Source organism: Corvus kubaryi, unplaced genomic scaffold, assembly GCF_017639235.1.
Source record: "Corvus kubaryi isolate FWS band 111438036 unplaced genomic scaffold, C.kubaryi_AGA036_p1.0 74, whole genome shotgun sequence".
NCBI lineage: Eukaryota > Metazoa > Chordata > Aves > Passeriformes > Corvidae > Corvus > Corvus kubaryi.
This window is the reverse complement of record NW_024582061.1, coordinates 15086000-15100627: the sequence shown is the minus strand read 5'-3', so window position 1 is coordinate 15100627 and position 14628 is coordinate 15086000. Positions and strand designations below refer to the sequence as shown.

Genomic DNA, 14628 nt, shown 5'->3' with positions numbered 1-14628 from the left:
TGGAAACTGACAGCACAAAGCTAAATCCTAAAAACTTTTTACTCTGTGCAATATGCATAAAATATACCACATACATATAAGAAAAGAAACAACAGGATAAGCACAAACAGAGAAAGAACAAAGAAACAAAAATATAGGATTTTTTGTATCAAAACTAGTGGTGCCTACACCAGCTGTCAAAATGTTTTCAAGTTTTCTTGCAAACATCACAATAAAGCAAACTCTTAAAGAGGACTTGAAAAAAAAATGAGTAGGATAGCAAATATTTAGAGAGAGACCTCCCAGTCACAGCAGATAAGATTCAGCATAGAATCATGGAATATTTGGAGTTGGGAGGGACCCACAAAGATCATCGAGTCCAACTCTTAAGTGAATGGCCCACACGGGGATCGAACCTGCAACCTTGGCATTAATCTCCCAGTCACAGCAGACAACTTGAAGCAAGCACAAAGATACTTCTTTGAAAATGTCAAAAATGTGTGAAGGAACACATGGTAGCAGGCAAGGTTAGAATAAGCATTGCAGATCCTAGAAAGACTTGGATTTGAAGTGAGGAGGAAGGATCCCTGCAGGAACACCTAAAGAGCAGCCATATGACCACACAGTCATGTTACTCGCCTATATTGTCCACACAACAAAACAGCATGGATTAGCAGGTGCTTTTTGTGACCTTCTCCTTGGTGCAACAGCTTTGACAAGCAGAAGACAAATTCACCTTTGCTTCAATCTTATAACTCAGTGTTGTTAGAGGGGTATTTATATTAACACCTGAGTAACAAGCATCAAGAATGAGGAAAACAAGGTAACAAATGAGATAAAACTTTTTAAACTTTTAAAAGGATCATCTAAGAAATGCCAAGCTGACAAAATGTTAAATATTCTGATTACACAAAAAAAGTGGTAGTTGTCTCAGTTTATTCTGCTAGGAGAATATCCCAAGCAGGGGTTTCCACAAGGCATAGCATGAAGTAATGATGCAACATCTTGCAATAGAGTGCTGTAAATGGAGAATGCCATGAATCAGCACCACCCACAATACTGTAAATACTACCCCTTACTGTGAAGAGGGATGTGGTTATAGAAATCAAGAGATATAATTAGTCATATCACAAACACTCATATCATAAACTCCAGTAAAGGGAAACTGTTTTGCAGCTATAAAGAGGACAGTGACCCACTATGTCCTAGGTGGTGAATAGCCCCCAGAAAAAGAAAGTCCACTCCAGCATAAGAAATGGTCTGCTGTACCCTGAGCAGCCTAAGTGTGGAAGTTACAATAACAAGAAGCTTTTTAGAATCACCAAAGATGCTTGCATCCTAATTAAATGAACAGATCACAGCAGTTACATGAGGCTTGTGGGGAGGCAGGAGAAGGTAGAGACACATTACCTCTTTTCTCGCAGCTGTCGGGGAAGAGACATGGTTCTTCTTAAATCTGGATGACTAAGATCTATTCCTCTACTTCTTGGGCAGTTCCTGGTTTAATAGGATGAACACAAAGTAATTCTCCCTGCATGAAACAAGACCCCTTTGCAAGGCCTCAGAGATCTTTTTTTAATGTTTCAGTGTCAGACAATTTCTGCTCTACCTCCCCACCCCCACGAGTTTGAGGAAGTACCACGGGAAAAACAGTAAAAAAGAAAGACTGTGCTGTGCTGTCTGTCATGTCTCAAAACTACCACAGTTGAGAAACTGAAAGCCCAAGAAAAAGCAGAAACTATGAGCCACATATTCCATTGTCCAACCCTCCACCGAAACATTTGCTTCTGTTGAAAGCCAGTATGAGTGGGCTCAGCAAAGTCTATTTTGCCTCAGCTAAAATATCCCCATATACACCTCTACATTAATATTTGTAAACTAGGATGAATACTTCTGATCACTTCTTGAGGCTCTGTGATTCCCAAGGATCCTCCTTTTCACAGACCAAGAGCCAGGAGGTAGAGCTAAAGAATAAATTTTAAAATGGAAGCAGAATGTATCATCAGAAAATTCAACCTTGTCAAACACCAGGGCATCGGGCACAGGATGAGCTTTGAAGGATGGATCACTGAAAGTAAGACAGGAGTCCTTTAATGACCAGAGATCTTTTTGGCTTCATGTGCTCCAAACAACCCACATTTGCCACATACATAGACAAGGTAATGGCTCACTCTGGCTTGTACTCAAATTGTAGTGACAAAGCATTTATATAACATCAGTTGACAATCTTTCAAGAAGAAAATAAAAGGAAGAAAGTGACAAGGAAACCATGATTTCTTAACAATGTGGCTAAGTTGCAACACAGCTTATCTGCCTTAGTCAAAAGCTATTATGTGCATCCTTGCCTCTCCATTTCAGTCTTTGACTCTCTTCCATTTTAGTGTTCAATACATATTTGCTTCCTTCTCATCCTTCTGCTGCCAAGAACAAAAATTCCCATCTGAATGGAGCAAAAATCAACCAGCATCCTTCAAAATAAAACTCTATTTACAACTGTAATCATCAGCCTTGAGAGTAACTGCATCGCATTGCATTGCATTTTAATGAAGTAAATCCTTCACCCATCTCCTGTCCATGGATAACTCTAGGCACCACAATAGAATTTCAGAGGGGATATAGTGTCTCTTGATCAGAAGGGACCAGGAGAACCTACAAAGCTCTGAACTGTAGTTTCTGAGTGAACTGCTACTCTGCTACATATCATAGCTTTGACGAGAAACTCACAGAAATGGTATTCTAATTTTTTCAAATGTCTGTAAAGATAATCTAGGTACAATGCAGATACATCTTTTAATAGACAGAGAATATGACAATGCAAAAATACACATTCATTGTTTATCTAGGGAGGTGGCTTTTAGAAAACATGTCAACAGAAACTCTCAAACAAATTGTCTATGCAGGTGCTTTCCTGTAAGACGAGTAAAACAAACTGAAAGCAGCTCAATTCCACTACTCTCTACTGGAGATTACAGCAAGTAATAATACTAACCTGACAGAATAATGCTAAACCTACTAAGAAAGTTTATGATTCTGCAGTATTTTCTTGTTCTGAACTCAACCAGAAAAAAGACTTTCTTTTCTGACAAAAGACAGACTTCTACCTCAGAAGAGTGGATAGCTGATTGGTTAGAGGGATCACCAAGGCTGTGAGACTAAGGTTGGACACACTGCTTTGCCGTGTTCTTCTGTGCCAAATCAATGCTTTAACTACCACATGTTTTCTCTTCATTTCTACTATTGTAATACTGTCTTAGAAATAACAATTTCTATTATTTGGGCTGAGAAAATAGGCTGTCCCTAGTCAAACACACATTCTTTCTCCGTTCAAATAACTATTTTATGAATGAAATAAATGCCCATTACAAAACTGATATCGTAATGACAGTACCTATGTCAAGAGATATGCCTGCACTAGGAATGTATCCAATTTCATCAGCTGATGTCACAGCTCTCAGTTTTGAGAAAACCCATCCATACACTATGGCTAGCATGGTCATTGTGGTGCTATGCACCAACCCAAATACATGTGCAAGAGAAAGCAGGAATTCATCCAAGTGCAAGGAATACAGAAGAAAAATTAGTTCATTAAAGGAGACTGCTAAGAGAATCCTCAGATGGCTGAATCATGACCATATGCTGCCACCACTATATGCCTCTTCACAGTTCACTATCTCCTGTATTATTTTGGACATGCCTGTGAGCTGTGAAACTGTGGCCTTCTGTCCAATGCACCTGTTGTTAGAAAACACATGTACAAGGATACCCTGGAAATCCGAGAGTATCAGATAGGACCAAACAACCAAAGCAAGTGAGGAATTTTAATGAAAAATAGGAATGTAGCCCTAAATCACTAACAATACATGAACTGCTAATAAAAGGTAAATCAAAAAATGCAGCAGAAATACTCAGCAGAATCAAGTTTGGATGACAGCACTACATACCACATCTGCTAGGGCAGCAGCTACTGTACCATTTTGCGCGTCTCTATAGAATAATGGCTTCTCTCTGATGCACCTGATGTTAGAAAAGTGTTGTGCAGTTATGCTCAATCACCATAGCATAAATCTTTCAAGTGGTAGGATAAAGTGAACAAGAATAATACTCTTAAAAGATCTCTGATCTCATGAGAGATTAATCTGCAAAGGAAATAACATTTAGCCATCACTGCAAGGAAGCTGAACATCAAATAGAAACACATACGGCAGAGTTGGCTTGCAAGACACTCTCATTCATCCTGTTGTTTTCAAAGGACATGTGGAATATTTGTAGCATGCACAGCATTAGCAGTCAGGTGTCTTGGCTTCTGTGGTTGCTTGAGACTGAGCTGCAACTGTAATAACACTGATTTGGGAAGTGTTCAGGGATCTATTCCATTTTCCTTTAGTAATACTTGTTACAGATTTTTCTTGTATGGTTACCATCAGCTTTACGGAATCCTTCAATAGATTTTACAATATTTATTTTCAAATACCATGTGTAAAACCATGTTTAAAATAGTTGCTATTTTTATTATAGCACATGAATAATTAATTACAGTTCTGTAAAATTTTTGGACAAAAGTTACATTAGATAAGCTATTCATGTCTGCTCTGCAATCTTCAGAGCTCTTTTGCAGGTAGTGCTACAAAATCCTTAGGAGGCAGTTGGCGCAATGGTAAGCAACAAGACTGTTTCTTTCCTATATGCTTTCAGGACAGTTGAAAATAAAACCATTAAAAAAATAAAAAACAAACAAAAAAACCCCAAAGTTGAACTTGTCCTATCTTTCTGAACTTCTTGGGAAAAAAACCAAAGAGGGCATAAGTTGAGAGTTGAGCTAATTGGTTTTGTATTCTTCATTTGATAATGGCTCAATTCGTAATGTCTGAATGTATGGATACTCTCCCTCTCATGCATCGTGTTGGGTTTAAAAAAGCCACAGGAGTATGGATTGATAGAATTTGTAAATGTGTTTTGAACTAAATCTGGGCACAGTTTTCATTATTGCTTTTTTAGGGTAAAAAGTAGCTAGTAGGCATTTGCAGAAAAGGACCCTTTTCATGCCCTGCTGATATAAATACAACTAAATAATCCATCTTGGACTGAAGAAATTTAAAGGTCAGCATTTACCACTGATCCTGACAGTGAATTTAATGGTGTCATTTCCAGAATAAATTATTACTCAACATGGAAGAGGTTTACAGAACCAAATGTTAAAGAAAGAGCAGCATTTTTTTTGATGCCATTCTTCTCAGAACATCAAACTAAATCATATACCTGAATCTTGGCTTTTTCACCTCTATTGCTTGAGCAAAATAAGGAATAAGTATTGCAGGAAAAAAAACCACCCCAAAAAGTGAGATTTTTCTTTTGACATTATCAGCTATTTTGGAAATACGTAACCAACAGTACCATTCTGAGGTTTGATGGTTCATGATTCAGTAGGCAGATCTCGCCAGCTCTTCTTGCACAGACCAATATCACAGCAGTATTATGATCTTCCTCTCTGTGGAAAACAATTCTTCTATAAAAATAAACCTGCTTCCTTTGAAAATCTTTTAAAAATATACAGGATTTCTTCCTGATAGAGCAGAATCACTTAGATTAGAAGAGTTAGAAGAAACTACTCCTTCATGAGCAATGGAGCTTTTTGTTCTTGCAGAGCTCAGACGGATATTGATGCCCAGGACTAGACTAAGTGAGAAAAATGGAAGCTCAGAACCAACAAGAGAACATTTCTTCATCCAGATCACATATCACTTCCTGGATAAAAGAGGCAAATAAGGAAGAAATAGGGCAGAGCTTGTCACTGCTGTTGTGCATGACAGATATGGGCTGGAGGTGGAATCCTGTGCTCCAGTCAACTTCTCCAATGTCAAAATCTGGTAACTGGCCATTGCAGACAAAGAAGCAGGAAAGTTCCTTTCAAGAACTCCTAGGAGAGCTGTGCCTACAACCGTCCCTCCAGAACTTTAAAATCTAGTTTTAGTGCATAGCAGCAGTGCACCTTTGTGGCAGGAGGGTCTTTGTGTTTTAAGTCTTCTAATCGTCTTGAGAATCAAAAATCTGTCAGAGTTATTGCTATTCAAGACAGACAAAATTCTGCTTCATCTATTTCACAAGTTCAAAAGACCTGTTAAAATTACTCAAAAAGATTTCACTGAACTTCCCCAAATGGCAAAACAGGGTTGGGATTTGCTAAAATTTGTGCAGTGATGCATTCCTAACAGTTTAATTTCCCCATCCATTTGAAGAAATCCTGTGACCAAATTCCTTTTAGCTAATTTAGAAACTTTAGATAATGTCTTTAGTTAAGTGAAGTTTTCTGTACAGTGAAGAAAGACAGGCACCACTGACCAGTAAGACCTCAAGTGGGCCAATGCTCCCTATGAAGGTTTTATCTGTCTCCTAGGAATATATATGAATTATGAAATGGCTATACTCCCAGTTTTGTCACCTCAGGTTTCTAAAGGTAAGGAAATAAATCTGTGCCTTACTGTGGACCTCGTTATTACTGTAAAAAGGTACCTTCTCATTCGGGACTCAGCTATATTTGGATATGCACTTTTACACTGGTATAATTGTCTTTACCCTAGGGGAGTTGTACTACTTAAGATACACTGATATAGTCAAAGAAGCACAATTTTCTGGTGCAGAAACATCCAGTCTGCTCATTGTAGAGAGTTTATGGCTCATTTTCTAATGGTTCATAAATTGGGACAATATTCCTTAATAAAATCAGGGGGCAAGGGGGCTAGAGATTAAGATAGGTAGTCAAGTGGCAAATATAGAGGTAAAAAATACCAGTCCTGTGATTTTCAAAGTTCTGTTCTGTCTATTCCTCACAGCCTGTCTCACCTGCTGCCTCACCTACTGGCCATTTAGTACCTCAGCCTTCATTCCTTGAAAGATAAACTTGTGGAATTAATGCACCAATTAACGTTTCAATAAGCAATTCAATCCCAAGTCAGTGGCTGGACTGTACATTTCAAGTCTGGAAGGCTGGAGTTTATGTCTCCCATACCTCAACAGGCAGAAGGCTGCTTCGTTATGTGAGACTGGGTCTGAAAAAGAGACCTCTTAATTAACTGCCACAGCAAGTTCAGCCACTGGCTTGCTGTGTGTAATTCCCTCTGCCTTAGCTTTGCCATCTGTAAAGTAGGGCTGACTAAGACTTTTCTCATGAGGGGGGAGGGGAGAAGGAAAAATGCTCAGTAGAGGTATAATTCTTGGGGGAAATCAGGTAAAAACTGAGAAACTACAACCATTATCTTTAGAAACCAGCCTGCCCTCAAATCACCTGCAGTGCAAACAGAAAACAACACAAAAAGGTAGGTCTTCTAAAATGTGCCAGTAATGCACCGATGCCAGGCCTTAGAACAGATTCCCAAACCCTCAGAAAATACTGTAATGGCTAAACTATCACATATGTTAAACAGCAGTAGCCAATGGGCCTGTCCTACTACAGAAAACAACAAGGAAAGGAAATTAGCTTTCTGCCCAGACTGCTATTTAGTCTTGGAATACATCATCGTGCTTGTGGATTGCTTCAATAATCTGAGCCAAACAAAAGTACTGGAGAACTTTGAAGTTGTGATTTCAAGAAATGAGTATATGGTGATGGTATCAGCTTAGGAAATTCCCTGTCTTCACATACTCTTGCTTTTTTCCTGCCTTACAGGATGGCACATCTGAGGCTGTGCTGCAAAATATATCAGCTAACTAAGCCAGCCGTAAAAACACTTTTTTAAGCCACAGATCGATTTCCCAGCCCAGCTCACAGCGCAGATATCAACATGACTAGGAGAATGAATGGGGAGGAATACATTAAACAAACACTGCCTGATAACTTTGTCTTACAAAATCAGTCTGCTCTGACAATAGTGAGTGTATGTGTCTATGGGCACAGCCCCAAATAATTCGTTTTGTCTCCTGACAACCCATCTCCACATGTAGATACTAATGCAGCCTCTTTCACATGTATGCTTCAGAGCAATCTAACAGTGGTGTGGCAAGAATTTTATTGCTTTATGATGTATGAAAGAAGCCAAAACACACCCCCAAACCATGACCTTTTCTGTAATAGCTTTTCTGAATGAGACAGCAGCTACTGAGGTAGCATCTATAGAACACAGTTCTTGAGTAGCTGCTCCTCTCTCCCTTAGTGCCTTTGCCCTATGTGCCATCACTTTATTCATTTGCCATCACTTTATTCATTTTCTCAGATTTCACTACAAACAACTTGTACAAGCTGTTGCACGATGTGAGTGTAGTGCCATAACAGTGGGTTTCTCATCAGGAATCGTAACACAGGTAGGTGGAAAAGGGGGCAGAAAACTGTGTGTCAACAGCACTTTTTCATGATTGAAAAGTGTCTTCCTTGTGAAAAGGCAAAAAGAAAATTTCAAAATAAAGGAAAAGGAGGAAGTGGAGTAAAAATCAAACATGCCTGTGACTAAGATAAACAGTAAAATCTATGTACTACCCAAATAATTTTTAGTCCAAACAAGGTGGTTATGACACTCTCAGATATGTCTGTTGAAAAACAGTAAAAGGTAGAGGGGGATTGATGTCCTGTTCCGGTTCTTTCTGTTCCACATCTCACCTCTTGAGTTCTGCTGAATGTGACATTTTTCCCTGGCACCTAATACAGAGAACTCTGCTGCTAATTTTGTCCACAGAGTTCTCATGCTGTGTAATTTGAGGCCAGAGACTCCTCCAACAGCCTGCCAGACGGAGTGCACCCCCTTCAACACTGCTGCTGCTGCAGAGGAAGGGGGGATGGGGCAAGGAAATGAGCCAAACAAGAAAAAAGAAACAAGCTTCCAAACTTGTCCAAGATATTTAGCTGATTTTTGGCTCTTAGATCTACCAGGGATCTATCTCCAGCTCTCCCTGTCCAGTTTGTCAGAAGATCCATCCACTGGATTTGCCAGCAATTGCAAAGATTCAGTCAACTTAACACACACCCTTTTCTCTTTTTTTCGCCATATCAGAGTCTGTCTGGCTGCTCTAAAACTAAATCAGGCTGGCCACAAGGGTCTTTTAACACCACCCTGATGAGATAGAATAAGAACTGATTTCTGCAATATTATAATGAAGGATTTAAAAGAGAATCTGTTTTCTCTTTCTCCCCACCTTGGTTAACATCTGCGTCTCACAGAGATAGTCTGCGCTGTAATACATTCTACTGAAATGAGAATGGTCAAGTAACCTTCACAACATGGGCTGATGTACTCAATAGGGGATTGAACTGGAGGTATTCCCATTAACTAACCAGAAAAAACAGATGCCCCTCTTTGCTTCCAGCTCACTGGAGCAATTTTTGCTGGTGCCTTTTAGTGGAATTGTCATTTTCCACAGTATTAAATTGGATCCATTTTCAATACTACTTATTTCTTCCTGGGTGCTGATACTGCCAGAAGGAGAACACGCCACACCACTGTATTCTCCCCAGTCCACTCTTCTTCCTCTTGACTGTATCAACAACATGCAGTGAGGGGACTGCAGGATAAAAAGAAAAAAACAGAAGAATTTCGATAACAGAATTATATCAATAACTTCTACTGTTAACACTTTATGGCAGAACGAAATAACCTGCACTGCCTAAAGATTTCTTTGGATGGTACAGCATCATCCTCCCTAATGCTTTTTCTGTGATAATTATTTTGATCAGCAGTATCAAGCACAAACCTGGTCTGAAAAAAAAAGAAAAAGGATCTCAGGCCTTGCTGTACAGTGAGTGCTGTGATAATCCACAGACCCGTCTGAGACTTATTTAAATCTTTCTTTAGAATTTGAGAAGAGCTGGGACATCTCCTTCTGCTGTTCGCCTGCAAGAGAGCATCATGATCTTTGACATCCAGAGAACTTTCTTTGAACTTTCTTTGCAGTTCATTTCATTGTGAAATATGTGCCTCTGCAGAGAGAACAAGCGAGGGAAGGCTGGAAAGGGGAACATAGTCCTTTATTCTATATCTGGAAAGTCAGATAAACAAAAGATTACACATAAAAGTCAGATAATTTTATATACTGATCTACTACAACCACTAATACGCTCCACTGAAGAAAGAGAAGAGAATGAGACAAAAAAAAAGGGACAATGCATAGCTGACAAAAAGAGGAACATAAAAAGTAAAAGTAGGAATGTGTGGAAATAATCAAATGTAAGGAAGAATTGGGAAGAATCCATCCTTCCCCTAAAGAAATGCAGTGCATTTCCAAACTTGACCCACATGTGTCTGGCCATTTAATTTATGAGATGTGAAGCTGACCACCCAGCAGGCTGGCTATAAATTATATCTCTTAGATACGCCAATATGATTTACATTAGGAGATAGGAAGGGAAAACTGATGAATAAGAATCTTGACCTTACCCTCTGGGGAATGACCTGGAATATACTCTGTTGGTACCTGAAAGTCTCTAGATGCCTGAGGTTGTAATATTCCTTGCCAAGACCTCTGCATCATAAAAGGTAATAAATCAGAGCCTGTTTTCCACTGTCTGACAGCATGGCTGCCTAGCACAACTACAGTCTCAGATCTGCAACACTTGCAATTTTGCTGACCAAGCTTTGCTCAAATCCTTGCTTTTCCTCTTTTTTCATAGATCTTCATTGCTTGTAGTCTTTATTTCTCTCTCTATACTTCCACTTCAGTTTGTTGGAGTTTTTTTGCATTAACGAAACAGTAGCCAGTAGGTCAAGAGCAATAATTTTTCTTGTCTAGTAAATGCTTATCAGGCTGTATCTGGAATACTATCACTAGTTTTGGACCCCGAAAAACAAGACAAATATTGGCAGTCTGATAGAGCTCAGCCAAGGACAAATAAGGCTGGAGCACACAACATACAAGGAAAGGCTGAAGTAAATTACTCCATTTAGCTTAAGAAGGAAAAGACTGGGAGGGAGATATAATTGTTACTCCAACTAAATAAAGTGGGATTAAAGAGCAGACACAGCTAGACTCCTGGACAATGAAAGGACAAGACACAGAGTTGCACAAGTGAAAAAATCTCAGTGGACATAAGAAAAAATATTCAGCATGACACTGGAACAAGGGCCTAGAAGGAGTATGGGATCTCCATCATGGGAAATGTGCAAACTTTGGCTAGACAAGCATAGCCTATCCTTTATATTAGGTCAGCTTTGAGCTGTTCGTTGCATATATGACAAGTGGTAGCCCCTTCTAACCTTATTTATTCGATGTTCAGATACCAGATGCTATCTTCAGACAACAAAAGTCTCTATCAGAGTTACTGGTCAACATATCCAAGATGACCTGCTTGACCTAAATTAAAATTTCACAGGCATTTGGCAACTGTGAACACTTCAGACAGTCTATGGTATGGTGCTATAAAATTAAATTTCTTGTATTTAAAAAAAAAATGAACGAGATGAAACCCAAGTTCTCCTAAAATCAACACTTCTAAAATCATTACCTTTAATAACGTCATAGTAAAAGGCATTGAGTAATATTCTCAGATTGGATTGACAGAAAGGAGCAATGAACTTATCTCCATTGCTTATACTTCCTACCTCATTCATCTGCAAATTCTTTTCTCTTTTATCATCATCTTTTCCCACCTCACCATTTTCCCCTTGTGGCACTCATCCCTCCCCAAGCCCATCTTCCTATTTAATCTACTTTCCTCTTCACATAACCTTTTACTGCCTTTTTTGATCCCAACCTTTTTTCTTCTAGTCTTGAACTTCTGAGTTGGAAAGTAATTCCTCAAGGCACCTCCCCTAAATAGCAGCTAATTATTTGGCTTCAGGCCTGCTCATGCTTTGTCAGCTCTCTTGTCATCAAGTATATCAAGTGTTTGGGGAAGCTTTGGAATGACCAAGAAACCTATAAACTGACCTGGTAATCCCAGGGAAAACCTGGTCTGCATTAATGATACTTGTAAAATAATCAAGAGGTCTTGGTGCGTAAAGTACCTTTGAGCAGCCTTCCTCAAATGTTGCCTGACACATCAAGTATTCAGTGCTCGAAAGGGGGGGAGGAGGGAAGTATGTCTGCCATGAAAATGAATAAAGACACTAAAATTATACACCATACAAGCACTAGACATGCAGTAATTTGATTAGCAATTAATACATTTATTCAGGTTTTCTGTTGCCTTAGTAGTTCATCTCCCATTATCCTCAGTCTCTTTATTCTTGCTAGCGCTGTGGCCTTTAGACATCAAGAGTCTTAGAATACGAAATAAAACAGTTACAGACATTCAGCATGCCTGGCTATATGCCTGACACCATGAAAAAAAGGATGAAGAAACATCTACACAACTTGAAATTGGGCTCTTTAGGCTGTTAACTAGTGAACAGTCAGAAAGGCTGCAGAGTTTTATAACTAGACTAGATTCAGAGAACAAGAACCACAGAAAATAACACTTTCACCACATAACTACATAACTCCAACTGGTATTTCAGAGATACAACTTGAAAAGTCAGTGACATTTTGCTCTCAGCTACAGAAAAGTTACTGTTCACATATTTTAAATGCAAGACATGGGGCTTCCCAGACCACCTACATTATCATGTAAATATACAAAGAGTTTATAAACATAACAGAAATTGCTATACTAGAAAAATTGTCAGTTTCTCTCACTCTTGAATCCACATTCTGATTCATCAGAGCAGACCTGTATTTCTAATCTGAGTATTTTCTTTCCGATAGTTGAAACACAAAAAAAAAAAAATTGAAAACAACACATACTTGCTTGACTTGGCAATATAGTTCACATTCTTATAGATGACTGTCTTATGCTTTCAAAGTCTATCAGATTTAGCCAGGCTAACAACAGACACTCTGCTTTTACATATATAATCCTTCTGCAAATCTCAATAAACTCTTTGCTGAAATAATAACCATCTAGCTGCTAAACCCCCAAGATAATTAAACACTCTGTGAAAGGACATTTCTTTTGAAGCAGATTGAAATTTTATCAAATGATTACTCCCTCTTAGTTTTAATAATAATTATTCAAATACTTTTTTCTTTTTAGCCTTTTCTCACCCAAGTTCTCTTTGGGGCCCTCGGGCAATAGAAAAACTAAAGATGTAACTGTAGGATAGCAGAAGGCTATGTGAAGAAGGCAGGAAAAAAGGTATTAAATAGTTACTTCATTCTCATTTAGGCTCCAAATGTAGCTTCAGAGGGACTATTCATAGTCTAAAAGTTAAGGATAAAGAAGACTGTGCAAGATCACAGTGCATTTGGCATAAGAACTGTTTCTTGCTATGAGACATCTAAGTACAATACTTATAAAAGGCCCCAGTTATAGCTGGATCTAGAAAATTTGATGTAGTATAAAACAAGCGAGAAAGAAGCATCTAGGAAGAGAAACTTCTAGTAATGTCCAATAAGTCTCTTCTCAAAATAAACACCGGACTGAGTTTTCTTGTATTGATTTGGTTTGAGTCTCCATTTTGACTGGGCATATGAAGTACTGCTTAACACTACTTTACTAACCACCGGGAAATTTAAGAAGATGTGATGGCCATGCTTAAGAATGTACACTTGAAGTAATGCTGCCAAAGAAGTCCAAAGACTATACAAATATGACAGTCTATTAAAATATATATATATATAAAACAGGGAAAAGGAGTTAACAATAGCTATTTTTAAAGGGCTAGCAAACTGTCTAGAACCACAGGAGAAGGGGGTTTGCTATATGCTACTGACTCCAGTCAAAATATCTCCTCCTTCACTTTGCAAAGGGAACAACTCCCTTAAAAACACATCTGGCTTTCTTTCCCCAAGTGTCTATATCTACAGAAATCACTTCTCACCCAAATCCAACCTATTTATTTCTCTAAAATATGACTGTATGGTGAGCTACGATTTTAAGGGAGACTCCAGCAGATGTTTTTGTTTTGCTGTCTCGTCTTCAGGCTCCTTTTAAGGAGCTATTAGCCTTCCCTAATCCCCCAACTAAATTTATCAGCAGTTGTTTGCAGCCAAGAGTTAAGCTAAATTAAACTTTGAAATCCCTGTACAGTGTATCAGATGCACTTCTGGTAGGGGAGCAGAAAGTTCCAAATGTTCCACTTAGCAAAACATAGGAGAACTATGCTTTTTTCTACAGGTTTCTGAAAGCTTCCCCACATTTTTCAAGATGACCACAATTTCCCTGATCTTATAAGAGCAAGAGCTCAGCTGTTGAAACAATTTTCATTTAACTCTACATCAGGTGTGCACTTGCACACATGATTGTAATTTTTCACATAGGTTCATACTTTCCTCTACAAGCGTAGATTGTGTAGGGAGGAGGAATGTATACACACACACGCAGGTTAAGGCTGCATGCATGCTTGAGGCACCTGTTCCAGCTGACACCCATGGTGAAAAGGTATTTATCTGCATCCCTCTCTCTCAGCATGTATGTATCTGTTCCCCAGTCTTCGTCCTCACACAATCAATCATTCCCTTGTTTGCTTCTCTCACATATTCATAAGTACTTACCACAACAGATATTCCTCCCAGTCTCAGTGAGTAATAAAATAGACAGTGTTTGAAAAATTTGTATGTCAATACCTGGTTAGTTTTGGTAACAATATATGATAATTCCTCATTCCAGAACTGTGGACTTCCGTGGTTCTATGTCAGAAGATGGACAATTACTTATCCTACATACACACACAAAAACAAAACCAAAGCAAACAG

The 14628-nt window shown here is 38.7% G+C and overlaps 1 protein-coding gene across 4 annotated transcripts in view; it reads right to left on the bottom strand.

The window, feature by feature from the left end:
- The window catches only part of NCF4 (neutrophil cytosolic factor 4), a 53633-nt gene that overhangs the window by 9241 nt on the left and 29764 nt on the right, over window positions 1-14628 (bottom strand). For 2 of the 4 annotated variants that reach the window (XM_042050637.1, XM_042050633.1), the window contains exon 5: window positions 1390-1476. The exons of 1 other annotated variant lie outside the window; for it this stretch is intronic. In XM_042050637.1, coding sequence (XP_041906571.1) covers window positions 1390-1421 — 32 coding nt within the window. In that variant the 5' untranslated portion in view covers window positions 1422-1476. Of the gene's footprint in view, window positions 1-1389; window positions 2782-14628 lie in introns of those variants that run through there. One more of the 4 variants, XM_042050634.1, reaches the window with a different exon arrangement.